Below are 20029 nucleotides of genomic sequence, written 5' to 3' on the forward strand. Positions count from 1 at the left end.
GCGGCTTGAACTGCGTATCTTCCGCATGTGTGCCCACGTGGATTCCGCAGTTCAAGTCCGCCCATGGACATTGGGCCTAAAATATATAAATGTTGATCTAATTTGATTCTGAGAGTTAGTATGATTAACGTGGCGCACAGTGAATTCTGTGAAAGAAAACATTCTAAAATACAATGCCAGGGCAGGAGTTTTCTGTTAATTTTGCCTGCAATGAAAGGTGATGATAATGTTCAAAAGATGTCCTCAAAAGCTGTATCCATGCAAGCTACAGCTCATCCTCTAAATAACCATCTACTACTCCTCCATCAGTGGGGAAATAAACTATGTTAGGAGTTTAATTTTTTTTCTATAAGTGATTTTAGTGTGAAAAAGTATTAAAATACTTTAAAACATAAACTTGTTACCGTAGTCATCAGGCTCATGCCGAGGATCACGCTGTCATGATGTTCTGCACTGTGAACGCCATAAAAACCAAGTCCAAGACAGAGGCAGAATTTCAACTGCTCCTTCCCACATTTTATGTACCCCAGAATGTTGCTATTAAAAAAATACAACTTGTGCTACAAATATAGATGAGCCGCTGGAAGAAAAAAAAAAAAAGTTATAGCTCTTGGAATGCGGTGTTGGGGAAAAAAACGGAATAATGGACCACTCATTAAGGGGTTAAACCCTATGTATTCATGGACCCAAATATTTCTGTTATCTAAACCGTCAGTCTTTTATTACTTTGTTATACATCCTGTTTTATATGCTGTCTCTTCTGTGCTTGCTTCTATTGCTCAGGTTTATAAGAAACAGTAGTAGAGCGAGAACTGCACATTGTAAAGAGTAATCTGTAAGCCATCAAATAAACCATGTACCGGCCTTTAGAAGGAGGTGGGTGAAGGCAAAATAACCCTACGATCTTCAAATTATAAGAAGCACTTATTATGGGTGTTTTTATTTTCCCATATACCATAGTCCTTTCTAGTGCAGTGTTACAGTCTATATTTTATTTTTTCCCAAAGAATGAGAATCCTTCCTATGTGTAGCATTGGAGCCGGCCTTGGGTCAGGTGGCACTTTGTGCGAACTTTTCTTTTAGTAACCTCCCGCCCCATCATAATAAAAATAAAATCTAGGTAATGGTAACCCGTTGGCATTCCATGATTACTAGGTGGAGTGCCGATGGATTGGCAGAGGCTCTATCAATTTTCTTAGATGTCACTAGTGACTGCGGCATCTAAGGGAATTAATATCCAAGATGGCGCCAAAGGGTTAAAGGGATTTTCTGGGATTTTTGCCTTTATGGTATTTACTGTGTGGTAAAAATATCACATTCTCTTCTCTGGGTTAATAATATTACAGCGAGTCGGGATACACAAATGCCTTTTTTAATGTAAAAAAACAAACAAAACCTATATTGCCTTGTGTTGCCATCTTTTTACCTCTATCTTTTTTATTTTTCTGTTAATGCAGCTATTTAAGGGCTCATTTTTGAAACCTGTAGTATTTGTTGGTACCAATTTGGGGTAAATACGACTTTTTGATTGCTTTTTTATTCAATTTTTCTTGGCTATTGGGGTGACCATAAACCGCTATTCTTATATTACATGTTAGTATTTCTGGTGGTGGTCACTACACTGGATTAATATAGTTTGATAAATCGGACTTTAAAGGGGTTGTCCCGCACCGAAACGGGTTTTTTTTTTTCAATAGCCCCCCCGTTCGGCGCGAGACAAACCTGATGCAGGGGTTTAAAAAAAAACAAACGGATAGTACTTACCCGAATCCCCGCGCTCCGGGGACTTCTTACTTACCTTGCGAAGATGGCCGCCGGGATCTTCACCCACGGTGGACCGCAGGTCTTCTCCCATGGTGCACTGTGGGCTCTGTGCGTTCCATTGCCGATTCCAGCCTCCTGATTGGCTGGAATTGGCACACGTGACGGGGCGGAGCTACGAGGAGCAGCTCTCCAGCACGAGCGGCCCCATTCAGAAGGGAGAAGACTGGACTGCGCAAGCGCGTCTAATCGGGAGATTAGACGCTGAAATTAGACGGCTCCATGGAAACGTGGACGCTAGCAACGGAGCAGGTAAGTGAATAACTTCTGTTTGGCTCATATTTAATGCACGATGTATATTACAAAGTGCATTAATATGGCCATACAGAAGTGCTGAACCCCACTTGCTTTCGCGGGACAACCCCTTTAACTTATTTTTGGTTTTGTTTAGCCTTTACGTCAGTGATGATGAATCGCCCAAACTGCATCCCAAAACCTAATTACTTATCGCAAAGTGCCAACATGACAGTTTAACCAGAATATGGAGGCAGAGTTTGATATTGGGCCTTCACACCTAGCCTAATATTGCGCTCATGCACATGCGATATACTGGCGGATGCAAGACTGTTTTCTTTTGTAATAAATGCCTCTCATCACTTTGGTGAGGTTGAGATCCTCCGGCGCCTTTTTAATGCACCCCATTCATTTCAATGGGCAATGCAGGATGTCAAAAATGCACCGCAACGTCCGAAAATTTAGCACACAACGTTCATTTTAGCATGTGTGATACGCTAAAATACTCATCTGTGAAGCCCCATTACAATAAATGGAGGCTTAGTGCAGCTTTTTTAGCCAAACGCTGTAAAAACAAAAACCAAAAACATCTGTGTGAGAGAAGCCTAAGGGTGAAAGGACACGTGGCACTGCCCTGTAACGCTTGGAGGCAGCGTCTCGCTCCAGAGGAACACCAGCCCACATAAAGAAGAGTAGACTGACTGAAACATAGGATCAGACGTTGCCACACTGGCAAGGAGCACCAGCATAGTGAGTGATACTGCCACTGGCAGCAGAGCACAGCACCAAGATGAAAGGGGCATTGGCGCTGCGAGTGTCTAATGTTGTTCATCCGTTACGGTACATGTGCAGCATCGGCGTTCCTTTCATCTCGTTAGGGTCATGCACCGTGGGCAGTCGTACATCTTGCACACTCCAAAGGCTTGCCTGGCCTACAATATAAGGATTTTTGACTCCAGTTATTGATATGTTTATAGCTATAATAGTAATGCTTTTAGCAGTTTATTATTTAAAGGGGTAGAACGATATATATGTATAGCGATAATCACTTTCAATATGTTCTGAGCCAGAGCAAAAAGCCACCATCATAGAGCGGCTCTAGTTAGTGGCCACTCATTTCAGTGGCCAGCATTCAATGTTACATTGGCCTGGCGCTTCCTTTACCCAATCGGATCACCAAGAGCTGCTGACGTTGAACCCCCAGCGATCAGCCGATCTCCAGCTCAGCTATAATCAGACATGCCCTTTAATGTAAGTGGCTGATCTGTCTCTACATTCTCCGCATTTGATTGTGAAATATTTGAATTAAAAAATTTTTTAAATTGAGTTTAGATGTTTCTGTTACATATTATCCTCTTTGGAAAAAAAAAACAAAGTGTGATCCGCTGGGCGGCCCTGCCTATATTTCAGTAATATCACAAAGCCTGCCGTCTAAAAAAAAAAAAGTTTCATAAGTCATCTTACATATTTAATTTGCGACAAATAGGAATTGGAAGATAAATGCCATTTATCAGCAAGGTAAGGCAAGGAAGATGCATGGCAACACACAGATTAGTAATGTGCCTTCTGTTAAAATTGCATTCAGTCGTATGCGAGGGACACTGACTGAACACAGATATATTATTTTGCCTTAATTAAAATGTTAGAAGCTTGGCTATAGCTGCAAACCAATTTATAATCAAAAGTCAGGAACACATTGGTCATTTGTAATGGCATTCCATATTTCTAACTTTTTATGTCTGAATATAAATAATGTGAATGTTCTATTACATATGAATGAAGACCTGCTGAATAAATAAAAAGGGAAAACAGAAACTTAAACTGGATTTATTACAATACCGTCTATATGTCCTGCAATGCAACATTCATAACCTAATAATCTGTATGTCAGAATATAAAACCAAAATAGATTTTGTAAGAAAACATTGGTAATTATGAACAAATCTGCTTCAGGTGCCCGTAGCACAGACACAATGAAAGGGGTTATCTGACAAGCCAACATTATTCTCGATAGCCCCAGTATCTTCCTAATATCGTAAATTAAAATGTTGCATGCGTAATCTGTTACTCCTATTGGTGAAGCTTTCATCATTGACCAAATGGGGTAGTCCTACTGGCTCAGATCATGTGACCCACATTTCTAAAGGCCCTTTTACACGGAATGATTATTGTTCAAACAGTTGTTCAAAAGGGAACGATAATTATTCAGTGTAAATGCAGCCAATGATCGTCCGATCATCCGCTTTACGGTCATCGATAATTTTTATGCTTTCAATGGATCACTGGGCAGGCGGGGGGATTGCAGCCTGGAAATACAGCAGTGGAGCAGTGTCATCGTTGGCTTGTTCGCTTGGGCAAACAATTTATCTCTACATGTAAAAGTACCCTTAGTCCCTAGTCGCTACGGGAGGTGCTTTTACCTGAGACTATAAAAGGAAAGGCTCCTATTTATTTCAGCTGTCAAAAGTGCATGCCGACCTTTACAGACAATGGAGGGAGTATGTTACTCCATTATGACCACCCCTAGTTTTTAACCCCTTAAAGGAGATGTCCCGAGGCAGCAAGTGGGTCTATACACTTCTGTATGGCCATAATAATGCACTTTGTAATGTACATTGTGCATTAATTATGAGCCATACAGAAGTTATAAAAAGTTTTTTACTTACCTGCTCCGTTGCTGGCGTCCTCGTTCCCATGGAGCCGACTAATTTTTGGCCTCCGATGGCCAAATTAGCCGCGCTTGCGCAGTCCGGGTCTTCAGCAGTCTTCTATGGAGCCGCTCGTGCCAGAGAGCGGCTCCGTGTAGCTCCGCCCCGTCACGTGCCGATTCCAGCCAATCAGGAGGCTGGAATCGGCAGTGGACCGCACAGAAGAGCTGCGGTCCACGAAGGTAGAAGATCCCGGCGGCCATCTTCAGCAGGTGAGTATGAAGACGCCGGACCGCCGGGATTCAGGTAAGCGCTGTGCGGGTGGTTTTTTTAACCCCTGCATCGGGGTTGTCTCGCGCCGAACGGGGGGGGGGTTAAAAAAAAAAAAAACCCGTTTCGGCGCGGGACATCTCCTTTAATGACATGGCCTATTTTGGCGTTGAGGACCAAGCGATTTTTTGGTGTTTTTCCATCTCCATTTTTCAAAAGCCATAACTTTTTTATTTTTCCGTCAACGCGGCCGTATAGAGGCTTGTTTTTTACGTGCCGAACTGTAGATTTTTTTTGGTACCATTTTTGGGTACATAGACTACATTGTAAAACTTTTATTGTTTTTTTTATGATTGTAGGGAGAGAAAACGCATCAATTCCGCCATAGATTTTTTTTAATTTTTTTTAAAGCATTAATTATGCAGCATAAATGATACAACACATTTTTTCTGCGGGTCGGTACGGTTACAACGATATCAAAATTCTTATATTTTTTTAGGTTTTTCCACAATAAAAACCCCTTTTTTTGGAAATTATTTTTTTCTAAACTCACTGCATTCAAAGTGCTATAACTTTTTTTTATTTTTCCATGGACAGAGCTCTGTGAGGGCTTATTTTTTGCGAGATGAGCTGTAGTTTTTATTGGTACCATTTTGGGGTACATACGTTTTTTTTTTAATCACTTTTATTGCGTTTTATGGGAGGCAAAATGCTAAAAATTAGCATTTTTGCCTCAGTTTTTTAGCATTTTTTTTACGCTTTTTGCCGTGCAGGATAAAAAGCATATTCAATGTTTTGTACGCGTCGTCACGGATGCGTTGATACCAAATATGTGGGGTTTTTAATTTTTAAAAAAAATTTTATGCTAATGTGAGAAAAAGCATAAAGGGTTTTTTAACTTTTTTTTTTTTACATTTTCATTTTTTGAACTTTATTTTTCTCTTTTTTTTACAACACTTGTGTCCCTCTGAGGGACTCTTACTGTAGCACTTCAGATCGCTGCGATAATGCATGGCATGGCTTCTTCCCTGCCATGCCTTAACGCTTACTATAGCGATCATAGGCTATGGCAGTACAGGACGCCGGTATCCGGCATCCTGTTGCCATAGAAACCAGCCGGGCTCTCACGATAACATCGCGAGAGACGGCTGGAGACACAGAGCGAGCGCGCTCCCCCTGTGAACCCTTTACCTGCCGCGATCTACTTAGATCGCGGCAGGGAAAAGGTTAACAGCGGGGGGGGCGCATCTCCGATGCCCCCCGCTGTTGCAGCGGGACGCCGGCTATTAGTGACAGCTGGCTCCCGCTGCGGGATAGCGCGAGATCTGCTATGATCTCGCGCTATCCCCATGACGTAAGGGTACGTCATTTTGCGGGAAGTACCTGCCTCCCATGAAGTACCCTTACGTCATAGGGCTGGAAGGGGTTAAAAATAAAACAGTCAGTCAACATTAAAGTGACACTTTGGCTTCAGGACAAAATTCTGTTGCCGGATTGGAGGGGAACAGGGGTACGTTTCTTGCAGTTGTTCTCTGCTGCCACTCTGATCAGCTGATTTCAGGCCCTGTCTTCAACTGTCCAAGATGGCTGCAGCAATTTTTTAACTACCTAATGTACACTGTGCGCTGCCATATGATTGGTTAGTGCTGATAGAGCATCTCTAGCCGATCAGAGCAGATACAGTCCATTGGTTGTCTAACGCTAAAGGCCCTTTTACACGCAACGATTATCACTCAAAATTCGTTCAAACGACCGAAAATGAGCGCTAATCGTTACCTGTAAATGCGGGCATCGGGCACTTTTCATTTGAACAATGATTTTAATGTTAACTTTAAATCCATTGTTCATCTACTGAAAAATAAAGAGAACACATTTATCTTTCTTTTTAATGATTGTTTGACCCAGGCTTTAGCTAGCTATAGTAGCAAACTATATCACTTTTTTTTACAATTAGTTTAAAAAGTGAAATGCTCTCTCCTCAGCGCTGCTGCTAAGTCTGGATAGCCTATTTGCATGATCATGATTGTTTGACCCAAGCTTTACTTAGCTTTGGTAGCAAGCGATTTGAGCTGTCTGCAGCTGCAGATTGAGATTTAGGGGTATTGCTCCCTTTCTTAAGCACTGAGATCCTAGCTGGGATAGCCAGACAACTGTGTCACTATTCTAACGTCTATTGGGTGGCATCATCAAGCCACTCAGACCAATGTCAGGCCAGCTAGAGGTGGGCTACATTATTCTTACCTTGGACTAATCGTTTCCCTATGACACTGCTATCTGTCATATGGGGAGCTCCAAGTGTAACAAATGAGCATCACCCTATAGTATACCTCGGGGGGGAAAACAATCTCGAGGTTCTAAATTCAATGTTTACCAAGACTAAGATATGATAGGCACCAATTCAGACAACAACTAACTATCTTAATGTTATAGGCCATACGTCTGTTGAATACGGATAGACCTATGCACGATCTTTTACATCTGACCACCCGGTTCTTGCAAAGTCGTTGGTCTGACTGAAATGCATTGAACCTTGAACGAACTATGTACTCTGAATGAATTAGAACCTTGAATCTCTACTAGTGGAGATCATCTCCATTCACTAGGGCCTATTATATCGGCTCATCTATTTAGGCTACTTTCGTATAAGATTAGAAAGTGTCGAGCCAGAGTGCTAACTAAATTAAAGGGAAATTGAGCAAGTTGGTGTAATATATCATACTGACCTCTAACTACAAAACTCAAATACCCCAGATTCATATTGGACTCAACCTGAGTTACCGGCGGCCCTCTGATCTTATATTCCTATAACACTGTGACGTCTATGAGCACGTGTCTCGTCCATTCTCTGTTTTTTGTTTATGTTTTGTCCTCATTATTTGGAGACTGTCTTGAGCCCAATCTTTTTTAATGCATATTAATAAAGAATTATTGTTTTTGGGACCTTCTGTGATTTGGGCTTTTATAAATTAGTTCCCTCTGCCTCCTGTGATTTCTTTTACACACAAATAAAGATGATAAAGGCCCCCTGTCCACAGGCAATGCGAAGTCCTGTGGCGGATCCCCGACGCGGGAGCCACCGCCCGGGAGCAGGAGCCGACGACGAATTTCCGCTGGTCACCCCTATCTGATATAGATAGGCTGGCTGCCGAGAATCGGGGCAATTCGCAGCATGCTGCGAATTGCCCGCCGCGAGCGAAGAATCGCAATGATTCTCCGCTCGTGGACAGGTGGCGGCGCTTTCCATAGCAATGCTGCCGTGGACAAGGGGGCAAAGAGTTAATGGCCATTAATACTCTATGCAAATAGATAGCTAAATCTTCCAGTCATTTGAAAGATTATCTTTGCATGTAAAAGGGCCCTAACAATGTACTGTGGGGATTAACTAGTTTGGAAATCGCATTAACCATCTTGGATGGCTGAAAATAGCACTCAGAACTACAGAATCAGAGGGGCAGTTGCAGGTAATACACCCCTCCTGTATAAGGACCCACTTTTTTCACCAAACTGACAATCTGTTTTTACCCTTTCCAATCCAATTTGTATCTCGGTTTTCCTAGGGGGCTTACTCTTTTTCTGCTGTTTATAAAACAGCGCTAGAGACTGGCTAAAGCCAGTACTGCATGAGGTGACACGTTTAATAGGCTCCGACAGCAGAGAGGCTGGCAATATACAGTAAGAGAACCCCGATGGATGTCTTCCAACATCGGAGCTGTACAGCCTTAAATCATCTTCAGACAGTGGATTGGAAAGGGTTAAGTCTGATTTAAAAATATATATCCATTTAATACAAAAGACCTTCAAGGATCTTTAAGGACATAATGTAATGGGGGCTCAATTTAACAAGCTAAAATAATGTGAAACACAATCCTCTTTGTATAAATGAGGTGTAATACAACCTTTTAACCAGTAACTTGTTCTGTTAATAACGTTACTATATACAATTAAGAAATCTGTGCTATCTTTATAAGTCTGTGATGTGCCTTCAAGAAATTTCCTTGAAGCATATGTTGGGGCATAGGAATGTCATAAAGGGGCAACCTGCTTTTCATTAGTGGTACTCTCTGCCAATGGTGGACCACTTGTCATTATGCAGGGTGGGTCATTCAGTAGAATGCCCACCATGTAATACATTTCCCAGTCATGCCACTACAGGAGGAATGTATGGCCAGATACCAGTGGTCTAAACCCGGACCTGCAGCAATCGTCTGATCGCCAGCCAAGCTTGCTTTTAAAAAGAGTTGTCTTCATCTATAGAAATATGTCTGGGCTATATGTTGAATTAGAATTTTTGCAGGACACATCTGTACTCTTTCTCAGAATTTAGGAGAATAATCTGTTGGAATTCGCATGAATTCTGATATAGTTTATATTCTGAAACTCCTAGTTTTTCCAATATTTAATGTAGACGTATATACTTAAAAACTACATATCTGTAGAGATTAACTTCTGCAGTGCTACACTTTTTTTCCAGTTATCTACAAATTATTTTTTTAATTACCCATTAGGAGGTGGTGGTTTTTATTTTCCTTCATTGCAGAATCCATTATAAAAGTAGCTATAATATTGATAATTTTGCCATACTAACGCATAGTGTTGTAACACGGGGTTGAATACAGCACTGAAAAGGGTCCATCTAGATAATACTATTCTAGGATCTGCATGTTTGTGGTCATATTTCTGCTGCTCACATGTGACTTTCAATCTGAAGGTAGCAATGTATAAAGATGGAGTACCTAAATAATCAGCATGTGGCCGATATGTAGAAGTATGAATGCAATGATGGCGTTGGAAGGTATTATGGGAGCATTTTTGCAGTTGTTATGGAAGCACTATGGAGTTTATTATGAAGACACTGTTGCTGATAAACGTTGATCTCAGTATTATGAGGTAAACTGTACATTGTGGCCAAGGGTGTGGGCCAAGAAGTCCATCTTTGTTTTGCCCTTGGGCTCTCTCCTGTATATACTCTGAGCTCTGCTTGCAGCTAACCTGCTTATCCTACAGTATCTCTACAGATGCTACTTACCTTCTGCATTCATTGTTTAATTCATTGTGCGTATTGTCATAATTACCATTTCTGATTAATTTTATTTATTTTTCCAGGGAAGTCTGCATAAACCAGGATAAAAGAGTTCATCTCACAGTGGTATACTTTGGTAAAGAGCAGGCACAAGAGGTGAAAGCTATACTGGAGAACATGTCCAAGTGAGTATGGAACAAGATATACAGTAAGCTCTTGGTGTGTGAAACATTTAAAGTCTTGAATAACCGAGTGATAACACAAATATAAGGCCAGTCTAACATGACCGGGTTTGAATTGCAGAATCTGTGACTGTCACCCATACGGATGATCTGTGGTATTCAACATTCGCATGTCTGCTTACATGAGCTTACGATTTCCACTTGCAGAAATAAAATCGCAGCATATTCTATTTTCGTAAGGATTATGCATAGGTAGCTTCCATTGAAGTCAATAGAAGCTGTCTGACCCACAGCCCATCGCCGATACCGGATACCCGTGTCATTGCCTAGTGAAGGAGTAGGAAAAACACAGATTTAAAAATAAAATCTGTACGAAGCATGACCAATGGCAAGCCCCTGCAGTTAACTATAATGCAGATAATCAAAGGTATGCGTGGTCGTCAGTTGGTGACAGGGCCGGATTCCGCTACAGGCTTCCGGATTTGGAATCCGAACCCATCCGTGTGAGACTGGCCTAAACCGAATTCTGCATTTTGTAAACTGTTCTTCCAAACTATGAGGTTTATCATACCCATAGTTAATTGATTACAATAGGCATAACATGAATGATCAATGGTTCCAAAATCACCAAAATAACCCATCCAGAACTATTTACTAGTATTTCATAGAGTTCTAGTCTCAAGTTATATTGTTACCAAGTTACAGTGGCCATCTCAGAACTAATAAATATGGAACTTAAGAGAGCACTGAATTCTATACAGGCATCCCATTTTATACCTTAATTATATTATTGTGATATATAAGTATGGAATACATTGGTAAGACTTTCCTTAGAAGGAAGACTTCTCTTGTGGTCCCCATACTATTCATAAACTTGTTGTAGGACACTAAATACACTCTTAATATACAAATTGACATTTCAGAATTTACAACGCTGTATATGAAATGGGGGTTTTGTCATTGCAACAAAACCCTGTCCCATTGCTGGGCCCAACCTAAAATAAAGAAGGCATATTTGCCTGTCTTGGACTCCCAGGGTGCAGCTGAAAACTGCCGCCGGTATCGGCAGCGATTTCCTGGTAGACGGCCTGGCGGAAGTCAGATGTCAGAGGCCGCAGCGTCAGTGTACATGCTGCTGGTAAGTACGTGTGGTGACGCTTGTCTAGTTTCAGTGCTTAGTTCTCGTCAGTGGGTATATTAGGATACACTAAGGTTTTGCTAGTGCCCGCTTTTCAAATTTGGGTCTGTTAATGAATAAGATAGAAAAAAAAAACAGTTTGGTGTTTTAGAATAGTTCAGAACGTGTTGATTTCTCTGTTATTTCCGGACACTATTCAAAACAGTCTTCTTCACTTTGTCATTCCAAAAGCTAAAAAATGTTTTTTGATTCTGTGATTTTCCTTTAGACTGTCTAGGCTAAGATTAGAACACATATTAGTTGGCTGGGTTTTATGACACTTGACACATTTGGCCACATTTAGGCCACACCCCTTTCTCATGAAGCCATGCCCCTTTCAGTAATAGGTGGAATAGTTAAAGATCCGATGATAAATGCAGCCCTCCAGAGAAAAGTAGAAATAAGAGTGTTAAAGATATTTTTTATTGTATAAAATGTAAGAATCAGCAAGACAACGCATATTGAGGCCCAGCCTCTTTTTCAGTTAAGCTAGGATGGGACACAACTGGCTACAGATTGGATACTTGCTCGTGCCAATTGGCCGACATGCTGGACCACTGCAGGAGGAGAATGAAAAAAGGTTTAAAAGCACCAGGTCTGAGGTGTTTTTTGCTATGAAAACTTTTTCAACTATTCTCATGTTTCAGTAGTAAGTTTGCTCCACTATTATATCACCTTACCTTCCCTTATTCACTGATTATCTGCAGAAATGGGTTCCCAAACCTGTGAAACTTTATTTTTTCATGGCCACCCGATCAGCAGATTGAGGGAAAGCATTGCCTCCTAATTAGTCTTTTTTGTGGGTTTCATGCACTGCCTCTATACATCTTATCATTTCTGTAACCACCTAGTTTTGTGTAAAGACCCTTTTACAAGCAAGGATAATCTTTCAAAGACTGAAAGTTTGAAAGATTTACGATCTATTTGCATAAAGTGTCCATTAATACTTTATCATCTTTGTTTGCATGTAAAGGGCCTCTAGGAGTTGTTTAAACACACACTGGGCTCTGCAAACAGCTACCAACACATTCCATTTGTTCTCCTGGCTAGTGTAAACATGCCGCGGGGAGAACATCCTGCAGTCTATTCAAAGATAAGCGAAATACAGTCAAATGGAATGTAGTTGCTCAGTCTTTCAGCTGCTGAACGATGTATTTTAAGTGAACTTAAAACCGATGCCTGCGTTTACATGTAATGATCATCACTCATTTTTGGCCATTTGGACAGATTTTGAGCGATAATCGTTGCATGTAAAAGGGGCCTTTGGGTAAATGCTTTTGTATGCTGGCTACAAAAATACTATGTGTTCTATGTAAGCAAGTTTCATACCACTCTAAAGTAAAATTATACTTTTGAAGTGTTTTGTTCATTAGCATCTAAAAATAAAAACTGTCTCCACTGCTCAGCGTTTCTTCTGGCAAAGAAATGTCGTCTTCTGCTTTATGCAATTGATGAATGCTAGTGAGATAAACAGATGGCATTAGCTGAAAACATTGAAACATATTAGGCAACACAGAAGTAATCAATTTTCTGTTATGTCATTGTGTCTTAAAGATGGAAAATGTGGTCTTTTTTTTTTTTTTTTTTCTGTGAACAAACGCTAAAAGATGAAACGTTCATAAGGAATTTCATTAGCGTGACTGAATAGATATCTAACCTGAGAAATCATAACATAGATAGGAGGTGGAAGAAAATAATGCCCTATAGTAATTCAGTGATGCAAACATGTATCTGTCACTTTATATCTTTTTGCGTGGAGGAACCATTAGGCTAGGAAGCAGTGGGAAGGAATGACCCAAAAACCCATCCACTGTAAATAAAATATAACTTTTGTTGTAAGTTCCCCGCCCGTCTGAGGAGTAGATATGCTTTTTCTTACTGAAAGAAGTGAAAAAAGGGTTCTTGGACTCGCAGACAGCAGATCCCCATCCGACATTTTGCTTCATTTACAGTACTGAGGGTGCTTTTACACAGGAAGATCTGTGGGGCACATATGACGGGTCGTCCCAGCAATAATAGTTTCTGTGCTTTCACGCAACAACCAGCATCGCTAGTGAAAGGAGGCGGAGCAGTCCGGGGATTGTTCCTGTCCGCTAGCCTCTATTCACATTAAACAGGCAATCGTTCATAAGTGAGCATTTGTCTGTTTACGTGCAGTGCCTAAATGATGAATGAGAAGAGAATGAATTCTCATTCGCCGTTCAGTTGGGGCATGCATATACACTAAGCGATAATTTTTCAGATTCTCACTGGAACACAGGAATCCAAACAATTATTGGCCATTTTTAAAAAAACGGAAGCATAGCAGAATGGAATTAAACGCAAAGCATTCCATTTTTTTTAAACCCATTGAAATTGATGGTGAAAAAAACTGTTTTTTTTTTCATTAGAATACCATTTTTATGTTCCAAAAACATAACAGTCAAACTAAAAGGGCAAACGTAGGTGTGAAAGAGCCCTTACAAATAGCCAAAAGCAGCTTAGCTTCATTAATTGTCCTGTGATGCTGAGATTTTTCCTATTAAGCGAAGTTCACAACCAGTGACTGCTAAATAATGCAAACTTTTTCTTCTTTTCCTTTTATGATAAAATCTTCAGAGCAAGAACTAATACTACAGGGTTAATAAAATATTTATATTCCTTATATTGTGGTTTTATCTTTCTCATCAATTCTTCTGTTCTCCACGCTCTGGTGGCACTCTTTAGATATATGATGACATTAAAGCAGCAATAGTTCTAAGAGTTGGCCTTAGATACATTTCCATTCCTACTTTCACGCTATTAGGTTATTTACATATTAGGAAAACTCTGCTTACTAGTATTTATTTTGTGTAAAGACCGCATGAAAAGAATATTGCCATCATTACTCCCAGCATTTTGGAAGCAGAAGTAAGGATTGGTGCGAATGGCGAAAATGGCTCTGAACTTTTTAGACTCCAGCTGTATGCTAGCATAGCGATGCCCTGGCTATACAGTTGTATAACCATTCATAGTCATTGGTGAATACATTCCTGCCCATCTATAATTATGTCCCTAATCCCACCATATTGTAAACATAACATAGTATACAAAAACTGCAGGAAAATCACACAAAAAAATATTTAAAAGTTAAATTTCATATTAATAAAATAGTGTAATGTACAATTTTCTGTCCTCTAGCTGCTGCCGGCATACAGTATGATTAACTAATATGCCAAAAGTTAAGCTTCACTTTAAGGAAAATACTACTCCATTCATTGCTGATTTTGTGAGAGGTGGCTACAGAGTATAACGTTTTATGATACATTCTGCAAACTTCCTGTTCTCCTCTGAAGAACACCTGCAGCCTTGTGTGTTGTCTTATATTCAGCTCTGCAAGAACTCTGTAACTGTCTACTGAGTACTTGTAACTCTGAGATATATTTCCCTGAATCCCCGCTCTTGTGTTCATTCTTCTTCAGATCTCTCTGATGTTCTATGTGGTTATGGACAAGAACCTCTTGTTACAATATTTTCCATGGATTATAGTGCAGTTGGCACAGATTGTTATTTTTGTATAAATTAGAAGTAGCAGCACAGATTTGCTCTGTTTATAATATATGCCTTCCATAATTAACTGGTATAGAGAGAACTTTTGAACTGGGAAATCTGTAGGTAGTCGCACTACACCAATGTAACCAGTAGCACCAAAATAGTCATTTTTTAAAAAGGATTTTAAATATTTTCTTGGCATTATCTGTGTTCTTTTAGGATAGCATCCATGCTGGACTAACTGTTACTTCTATTAGCCATTTCAAATAGTTTCAACATTAGAGATGAGCGAGCGTACACGTCCGAGCTTGATACTTGTTCAAGTATTAGGGTGTTCGAGATGCTCGTTACTCGAGACGAGTACCACGCGATGTTCGAGTTACTTTCACTTTCATCTCTGAGGAATTTGCGCGCTTTTCTGGCCAATACAAAGACATGGAAGGCATTACAACTTCCTCCTGTGATGTTCCAGCCCTATACCACCCCCCCCCCTGCAGTGAGTGGCTGGGGAGATCAGGTGACACCCGAGTATTAAAATCTGCCCCGCCCGCGGCTCGCCACAGATGCATGCTGACATAGATCAGGGACAGTGCTGCTGGTGCCGGAGCTGCTATAGGGAGAGCGTTAGGAGTTATATTAGGCTTCGAGAACCCCAACGGTCCTTCTTAGGGCCACATCTGACCGTGTGCAGTATTGTTGAGGCTGCTGGGAGCAGTGTTGCACTTTTTTCTTTTTTTTTTTTTTTGTATATCGGGCGTGCAGAGCATTGCGTCCTCAGTCTGCAGTCATTGTACAGAGTATAGGGCCAGTACTGGTGAGGCAGGGACAGTGGTACAGGGAAAGAGATATACAGGCTATATAGGCAGTGGGCTTTTTCAAAAAAATTGGGGAAAAATACTGTATTTGTGCTGCCTGTGACCGTCTTCAGTGTACTGCATGTCTGCTGGGGGGTAGTAGTCCTAATTAATACGCAGCTAAGCGTTACAGCAGGCTTGCGCAAAATTGTTTCCTGGCTCTGCTGTCTTCGTTACATCACCGCCGGCATCCAGCCAGAGGGAAACAGTATACATAATATACGCTGCCTACAGTATCTGTCTGCTGTATCAGCTCAGCATTTAAAAAAATAGAAGCAAAATACTTAAAGGAGATGTCCCGCGCCGAAACGGGTTTTTTTTTTTTTAAACCCCCCCCCCCCGTTCGGCGCGAGACAACCCCGATGCAGGGGTTAAAAAAACCACCCGCACAGCGCTTAGCTGAATCCCGGCGGTCCGGCGTCTTCATACTCACCTGCTGAAGATGGCCGCCGGGATCCTCTGTCTTCGTGGACCGCAGCTCTTCTGTGCGGTCCACTGCCGATTCCAGCCTCCTGATTGGCTGGAATCGGCACGTGACGGGGCGGAGCTACACGGAGCCGCTCTCTGGCACGAGCGGCTCCATAGAAGACTGCTGAAGACCCGGACTGCGCAAGCGCGGCTAATTTGGCCATCGGAGGCCAAAAATTAGTCGGCTCCATGGGAACGAGGACGCTAGCAACGGAGCAGGTAAGTAAAAAACTTTTTATAACTTCTGTATGGCTCATAATTAATGCACAATGTATATTACAAAGTGCATTATTATGGCCATACAGAAGTGTATAGACCCACTTGCTGCCTCGGGACAACCCCTTTAAAGGGGTTGTCCCGCGAAAGCAAGTGGGGTTATACACTTCTGTGTGGCCATATTAATGCACTTTGTAATGTACATCGTGCATTAATTATGAGCCATACAGAAGTTATTCACTTACCTGTTCCGTTGCTAGCGTCCCTGTCGCCATGGTGCCGTCTAATTTTAGCGTCTAATCGCCCGATTAGACGCGCTTGCGCAGTCCGCTCTTCTCCCTGGTGAATGGGGCCGCTTGTGCCGGAGAACTGGTCCTCGTAGCTCCGCCCCGTCATGTGTGCCGATTCCAGCCAATCAGGAGGCTGGAATCGGCAATGGACCGCACAGAGCCCACGGTGCACCATGGGAGAAGACCCGCGGTGCATCGTGGGTGAAGATCCCGGCGGCCATCTTAGTAAGGTAAGGAAGAAGTCGCCACAGCGCGGGGATTCGGGTAAGTACTAAACGTTTTTGTTTTTTTTAACACATGCATTGGGTTTGTCTCGCGCCGAACCCCCCGTTTGAAAAAAAAAAAACGTTTCGGCGCGAGACAACCCCTTTAAGACCTACTAGTGGCCTTTGGCCACTTGACTGCTTCTATGCTGTGAATTCCACTAGCTCAGTCATACGCAACTATGTCTCAGTGCAGGCGTGCGCAAAATTGTTTCCTGGCTCTGCTGTGCGTTCCGTAAGTGAAGTCAGCCTCCAACCACAGGCCAATAAGCGGCACATTTAATTACAGCGTTCTGTTTCTGCTCTACTTGTAATACACCATGCTGAGGGGTAGGGGTAGGCCTAGAGGACGTGGACGCGGGCGAGGACGCGGAGGCCCAAGTCAGGGTGTGGGCACAGGCCGAGCTCCTGATCCAGGTGTATTGCAGCCGACTGCTGCGGGATTAGGAGAGAGGCAGATTTCAGGGGTCCCCAGATTCATCTCACAATTAATGGGTCCACGCGGTAGACCTTTATTAGAAAATGAGCAGTGTGAGCAGGTCCTGTCGTGGATGGCAGAAAGTGCATTGAGCAATCTATCGACCACACAGACTTCTACGCCGTCCACTGCTGCAACTCTGAATCCTCTGGCTGCTGCTCCTCCTTCCTCCCAGCCTCGTCACTCCATTACAATGACACATTCTGAGGAGCAGGCAGACTCCCAGGAACTGTTCTCGGGCCCCTGCCCAGAATGGGCAGCAATGGTTCCTCTCCCACGGGAGGAGTTTGTCGTGACCGATGCCCAACCTTTGGAAAGTTCCCGGGGTCCAGGGGATGAGGCTGGGGACTTCCGGCAACTGTCTCAAGAGCTTTCAGTGGGTGAGGAGGACAAAGACGATGAGACACAGTTGTCTATCAGTAAGGTAGTAGTAAGGGCAGTAAGTCCGAGGGAGGAGCGCACAGAGGATTCGGAGAAACAGCAGCTGGACGATGAGGTGACTGACCCCACCTGGTTTGCTAAGCCTACTGAGGACAGGTCTTCAGAGGGGGAGGCAAGTGCAGCAGCAGGGCAGGTTGGAAGAGGCAGTGCGGTGGCCAGGGGTAGAGGCAGGGCCAGACCGAATAATCCACCAACTGTTTCCCAAAGCACTCCCTCGCGCCATGCCACCCTGCAGAGGCCGAGGTGCTCAAAGGTGTGGCAGTTTTTCACTAAGAATGCAGACGACCGACGAACTGTGGTGTGCAAGGTTTGTCGCGCCAAGATCAGCCGTGGAGCCACCACCACCAGCATGCACAGACATATGATGGCCAAGCACCCCACAAGGTGGGATGAAGGCGTTCACCGCCTCTGGTTTGCAGCACTGCCTCTCCCCCTGTGCCCCAACCTGCCACTGAGATCCAACCCCCCTCTGAGGACACAGGCACTACCGTCTCCCGGCCTGCACCCACACCCTGACCTCCGCTGTCCTCGGCCCCATCCAGCAATGTCTCTCAGCGCAGCGTCCAGACGTCGCTAGCGCAACTGTTTGAGCGCAAGCACAAGTACGCTGCCACGCACCCGCACGCTCAAGCGTTAAACGTGCACATAGCCAAATTGATCAGCCTGGAGATGCTGCCGTATAGGCTTGTGGAAACGGAGGCTTTCAAAAACATGATGGCGGCGGCACCGTGCTACTCGGTTCCCAGTCGCCACTACTTTTCCCGATGTGCCGTCCCAGCCCTGCACGACCACGTCTCCCGCAACATTGTACGCGCCCTCACCAACGCGGTTACTGCCAAGGTCCACTTAACAACGGACACGTGGACAAGCACAGGTGGGCAGGGCCACTATATCTCCCTGACGGCACATTGGGTGAATTTAGTGAAGGCTGGGACCGCTCACGTCCTACCCACCCCCAGAATTGCGGGCCCCAGCTCGGTGCTGGTATCTGCGGTGTTGTATGCTTCCTCCACTAAACCACCCTCCTCCTCCTCCTACACAACTTCTGTCTCGCAATCAAGATGTGTCAGCAACAGCACGTCGCCACCAGTCGGTGTCGCGCGGGGTGGCAGCACAGCGGTGGGCAAGCGCCAGCAGGCCGTGCTGAAGCTACTCCACTTAGGAGAGAAGAGGCACACGGCCCACGAACTGCTGCAGGGTCTGACAGAGCAGACCGACCGCTGGCTTGCGCCGCTGAGCCTCCAACCGGGCATGGTCGTGTGTGACAACGGCCGTAACCTGGTGGCGGCTCTGCAGCTCGGCAGCCTCACACACGTGCCATGCCTGGCCCACGTCTTTAATTTGGTGGTTCAGCGCTTTCTGAAAAGCTACCCACGCTTGTCAGACCTGCTCGGAAAGGTGCGCCGGCTCAGCGCACATTACCGCAAGTCCAAGACGGACGCTGCCACCCTGCGGACCCTGCAACATCGGTTTAATCTGCCAGTGCACCGACTGCTGTGCGACGTGCCCACTCGGTGGAACTCTACGCTCCACATGTTGGCCAGGCTCTTTGAGCAGTGTAGAGCTATAGTGGAATACCAACTCCAACATGGGCGGCGTAGTGGGAGTCAGCCTCCTCAATTCTTTACAGAAGAGTGGGCCTGGTTGGCAGACATCTGCCAGGTCCTTGGAAACTTTGAGGAGTCTACCCAGATGGTGAGCGGCGATGCTGCAATCATTAGCGTCACCATTCCTCTGCTATGCCTCTTGAGACGTTCCCTGCAAAGCATAAAGGCAGACGCTTTGCGCTCGGAAACGGAGGCGGGGGAAGACAGTATGTCGCTTGATAGTCAGAGCACCCTTATGTCTATATCTCAGCGCGTTGAGGATGAGGAGGGGGAGGAGCATGAGGAGGAGGGGGAAGAGGCAGCTTGGCCCACTGCTGAGGGTACCCATGCTGCTTGCCTGTCATCCTTTCAGCGTGTATGGCCGGAGGAGGAGGAGGAGGATCCTGAAAGTGATCTTCCTAGTGAGGACAGCCATGTGTTGCGTACAGGTACCCTGGCACACATGGCTGACTTCATGTTAGGATGCCTTTCTCGTGACCCTCGCGTTACACGCATTCTGGCCACTACGGATTACTGGATGTACACACTGCTCGACCCACGGTATAAGGAG

General features: G+C 43.9%; 1 protein-coding gene across 8 annotated transcripts in view; it reads left to right on the forward strand.

Moving 5' to 3' along the window:
- Positions 1 to 20029, forward strand: part of CSGALNACT1 (chondroitin sulfate N-acetylgalactosaminyltransferase 1) — a 457921-nt gene that overhangs the window by 357345 nt on the left and 80547 nt on the right. For all 8 annotated transcript variants that reach the window (XM_066574138.1, XM_066574135.1, XM_066574136.1 and 5 more), the window contains one exon: positions 10077 to 10178. In XM_066574138.1, coding sequence (XP_066430235.1) covers positions 10077 to 10178 — 102 coding nt within the window. The remainder of the gene's footprint in view (positions 1 to 10076; positions 10179 to 20029) is intronic.

Source organism: Eleutherodactylus coqui, chromosome 7 (assembly GCF_035609145.1).
Source record: "Eleutherodactylus coqui strain aEleCoq1 chromosome 7, aEleCoq1.hap1, whole genome shotgun sequence".
In the NCBI taxonomy this organism is placed as follows: Eukaryota; Metazoa; Chordata; class Amphibia; order Anura; family Eleutherodactylidae; genus Eleutherodactylus; species Eleutherodactylus coqui.